Genomic DNA, 3741 nt, shown 5'->3' with positions numbered 1-3741 from the left:
TGAAGGGCTTGGAGGATGCCAGGGAGGGATGGACAGACAGACAGATGGGGAGCGGGGTCGGGGCCGCAAGGACAGCCGCTGTCTGCGGACTTGGTTGTTGGAGGGAGTCTCCGTGCAGAGCCGCCGGGGAGGGCAGCCCCAGGCCATCTGCTCCCACTCAGGCTGGGCCAACAGGCCAAACCCCAGCCGCCTCTGCCACTCTGTAAAAGGTGGGTCATGGGTAAATGCAAAGGTGTCTAGAAATGTACCCAGAAAGAGAAGGGGAAGGAGGACAGAGGGGGAAGGGCAAGTGACAGGGAGGAGAAAAGCTGCCACCGGGTCCCAGGTGTGAGCCTGGCAAACCCCTCCCCCTCCCACCTCGGACTCCCCACCTGGAAAGGGACCAGCGGAGCCCCGGGTCCTCTCCTAAGCTCCCTGTGGAGAGCGAGCTTCTCCCAAGGAGGGGACAGCAGGACCCCCACCCGAGCACGTGGAAGAAGTCAGGAAGGGTCCCCAATATGGAGTTCCAGGTCACCACCATAGGGTAGCCCTGAGCTGTGGCATCTGGGCAGTCCCCAGATGTGGAGTTTGAGGAGCACTCACAGGAGGAAGGAGGGAGGAGACAGAGGTCAAGGCCACCCCGGGAAATGCTGTGCCTTCTCCCCCTGCCAGAGGCAGCTCCCCTCTCTGGACATCCCCAGCTGGGAGGGATTCCAGGAACCGGGAAAAACTGGCCAGGCCTTCCCTGGCATGAAGTGAGGACATGCACTGCTGCCCAGATCCCAAGGTCAAGGGCCAGTGGTTCTGAGATTCAGGACACTGAAGAGGGCAGACTCTGACCGGAGGGCAATAGGGAGCTATGGGAGGATTGAGGAGGAGAGTGGCAAAATCAGGTTGATGATAAGAAAAACTAGCATCCAGTGAGTCTTGCTCTGCTCAGGCACATGCTAAGCAAGATACGCACAGGCTCTGATTTAGTACTTAACCGTAAAGTCAGTATGATTGTTAACTCACAGACAAAAAACCAAAGGCTTAGCCGGACGGAGTGGCCCATGCCTGTAATCCCAGTTGCTCCAGAGGCTGAGGCAGGAGGATCTTGAGTTCAAAGCCAGCCTCTGGAGCCAGCCTCTGGAGCAACTTAGTGAGGCCCTAAGCCACTCAGCGAGACCCTGTCTCTAAATAAAATATTAAAAAGGGCTGGGGAGGTGGCTCAGTGGTTAAGCACCCCTGGATTCAATCCCTGGAACCAAAAGAATAATAAGAAGAAGAATTTCTTTTTGTTCTTTCTAAGTAACTGTTTCAATATTATCAAGGTAGATTTTTCCATTTAACATTTTTCTTCCATAAGCTAAGCCTGAGCGTTTCAAACACAATTTTAACTGATTTCCCACTCTTTATATCTTTATGAGTAATCATTAATATTTCATAGTGCTTCCACCATTTACCAACTGGGTGGCCAGAGGCAGGGACTTTAGCTCTCTGTGCCTCAGTTTCCCCATTTGTGGAATGGCATGGTAACCATAGGCACTTCCTAGGGCTCTTGTGCAGATTAAATATATAATGTGCTTTAGAATGGCTCCTGTCAGCCAGGCACGGTGGCGCACACCTGTCATCCCAGGGGCTCCAGAGGCTGAGGCAGGAGGATCACAAGTTCAAAGCCAGCCTCAGCAACTTAGTGAGGCCCTAAGCAACTCAGTGAGACCCTGTCTCTAAATAAAATACAAAATAGGGCTGGGGATGGGGCTCAGTGGTCGAGTGCCCCTGAGTTCAATCCCCAGTACCCCCCAAAAAATCCATGGTGCCTGGCATACAGCAAGTGCTCAAGAATTGCTAGGATTATCTTATTATTCTTGTCCTTTGAGGTGTCCTAGAAGGGCTAATGGAGAAGTTGCCTCGGTGCCCTCATAGGACATGCGGGCAGTCACTGGGCTCGGACACCTTGGGCAACTTAGGGTCCCTCTCTGAGCCTCTGCTTCCCCATCTGTGAAGTGGGGCTATGGGGAGAATGCAGTGAGGAGGCCGAGCAGAGGTACCCCCGTGGGTCCCACGCAGTCTCCATCCATCTCTCTCTCTCTCTCTCTCTAGTTCTTAAAGAGTAACCCAGAAACAAATAAATACGATGGCTGGCCGGAGCTGCTGGAGCTGGAGGGCTGTGTGCCCCGGAAGGTATTCTAGCGCTTCCTCGCCAGGGGCTTGAGGGAGCTTCTTGCTGACTTGGGACCCAGAGCCCAGGGACACTGCGCCGGGCAGCGACCTCGGAGGAAGAGGAGGGAGCCACCCACATGGAAGGTCCTGGCCGTCCTCACGGTCCGGCTCCCCTCCTGCTGCACAGCCAACACCCCCATGGCCCTGCAATGTCCACCCTGAGACACGTCCCCCCCCCCAGGAACTGCAGACGGCTGTTGGTCCCAAGGAAGGACCGGCTGCCCACCACACTGGACCAAAATTAAATGTTTGGGTTTTTTTTTTTTTTTTTTTTTTTGCTGGTTTCGAGTGGACTCCCTGACCCCTCGAGATGCCTCCTTTCTCCCTGGGATTGGATCGGTCCAGACTCAGCTATGTGGGGCCGTGGGTGTGGGCAGGTTGGCGACAGCTTGGGATCCACCAGTCCACAGCTGGAGTGGAGCTCGGCTTCATAGGGTTTTCCTTTAGGCATGAAGGAATCCTTGGTGCCCAGGGTATTGTGGAAGATGGACAGGAACAGGGAAGCCAGAGGAGAGGACACAGATTATTCACAAATTACTATTTTTGTGTAAAGTTTTTTTTGTTTGTTTGTTTTGCTTTGTTTTCCGGTACCTGGGATTGAACCCACAGGGGTTTAACCACTGAGCCCCATCCCCAGCCCTCTTTTATGTTTTCTTTAGAGACAGGATCTCACTGAGTCACTTAGGGCCTCGATAAGTTGCTGAGGCTGGCCTTGAACTCCCGATCCTCCTACCTCAGCCTCCCCAGCCGCTGGGATCCTAGGCGTGCGCCATTGCATCCGACCTATCGTCTTGTTTGTAGAAGAGCTGGAGGAAATCCAGAGCTGGCGAGGTTATTGAAGGGGGAAGATCTGGGACAGAGTAGAAAGAGCGGGATTCAGGGGAGACGTCCTGCCTGGGCTTGGTTTGGGTTCCCGAAAAACCAACCCCAAATCAAGAATCCAAGTGCAGATGGTTTATTCAGGAGATGATTCTAGGAAATAACCAAAGGGGATGAGGGTAGGGAGACAGGACAGGAAAGGAGGCCGATATAAATGTCGTGTCGTCAACCCAGCTACCACTGTGGGCGACTGGCGCTCCACCCACCAGGAACCTCTGAGTCCTGCAGAACGCGCACCCGGACATAGCCTAGTCCACGGGGAGGGAGCTGGGGTATCTGTACACCAACACCCGCCCATCACTTGTTGTAGTGACATCGATTCCTGGGCACTTCTTGTCTGCCCCATGTGGGGAAGAGTGTGGCTCCCCAGTGAGCCCCTGGACAAGAGATGCCATGCCAGCCACAGGTAGGCTGCTGGACACACTGGGCGGGGAAGACCCCAGGGACACGGTCCCAGAAGATCCCAGTTCCCAGGCTCTAGATCAAGTCCTAGAAGTGGTCGTGGGAGCAGAAAGCATGGTGCTGAGCCCCCAGAGCTGTGCCAGGAGACGGCGAGTGTGGGGGGAAGAAGCCCTCAGGCCACAAGGGTGTGGGACAGTGTCGAAGTGCCAAAGGGACTTGGGGTAGAGAGCAAACCTTACCGGTGTCCCCAAGGGAGTGCGTGTGGGGGGGAGGGTC

General features: G+C 54.8%; 1 protein-coding gene across 1 annotated transcript in view; it reads left to right on the top strand.

Moving 5' to 3' along the window:
• Fam3d (FAM3 metabolism regulating signaling molecule D) overlaps positions 1-2453 on the top strand; it is a 9596-nt gene extending 7143 nt beyond the window's left edge. Inside the window, exon 3 of the mRNA XM_048801017.1 lies at positions 2065-2453. Coding sequence (XP_048656974.1) covers positions 2065-2154 — 90 coding nt within the window. The 3' untranslated portion in view covers positions 2155-2453. The remainder of the gene's footprint in view (positions 1-2064) is intronic.
• The last annotated feature ends 1288 nt before the right edge of the window (positions 2454-3741 follow it).

The sequence above is a fragment of the Marmota marmota genome, unplaced genomic scaffold, assembly GCF_001458135.2.
Source record: "Marmota marmota marmota unplaced genomic scaffold, marMar, whole genome shotgun sequence".
In the NCBI taxonomy this organism is placed as follows: Eukaryota; Metazoa; Chordata; class Mammalia; order Rodentia; family Sciuridae; genus Marmota; species Marmota marmota.
This window is presented reverse-complemented; position numbering and strand designations above follow the sequence as displayed.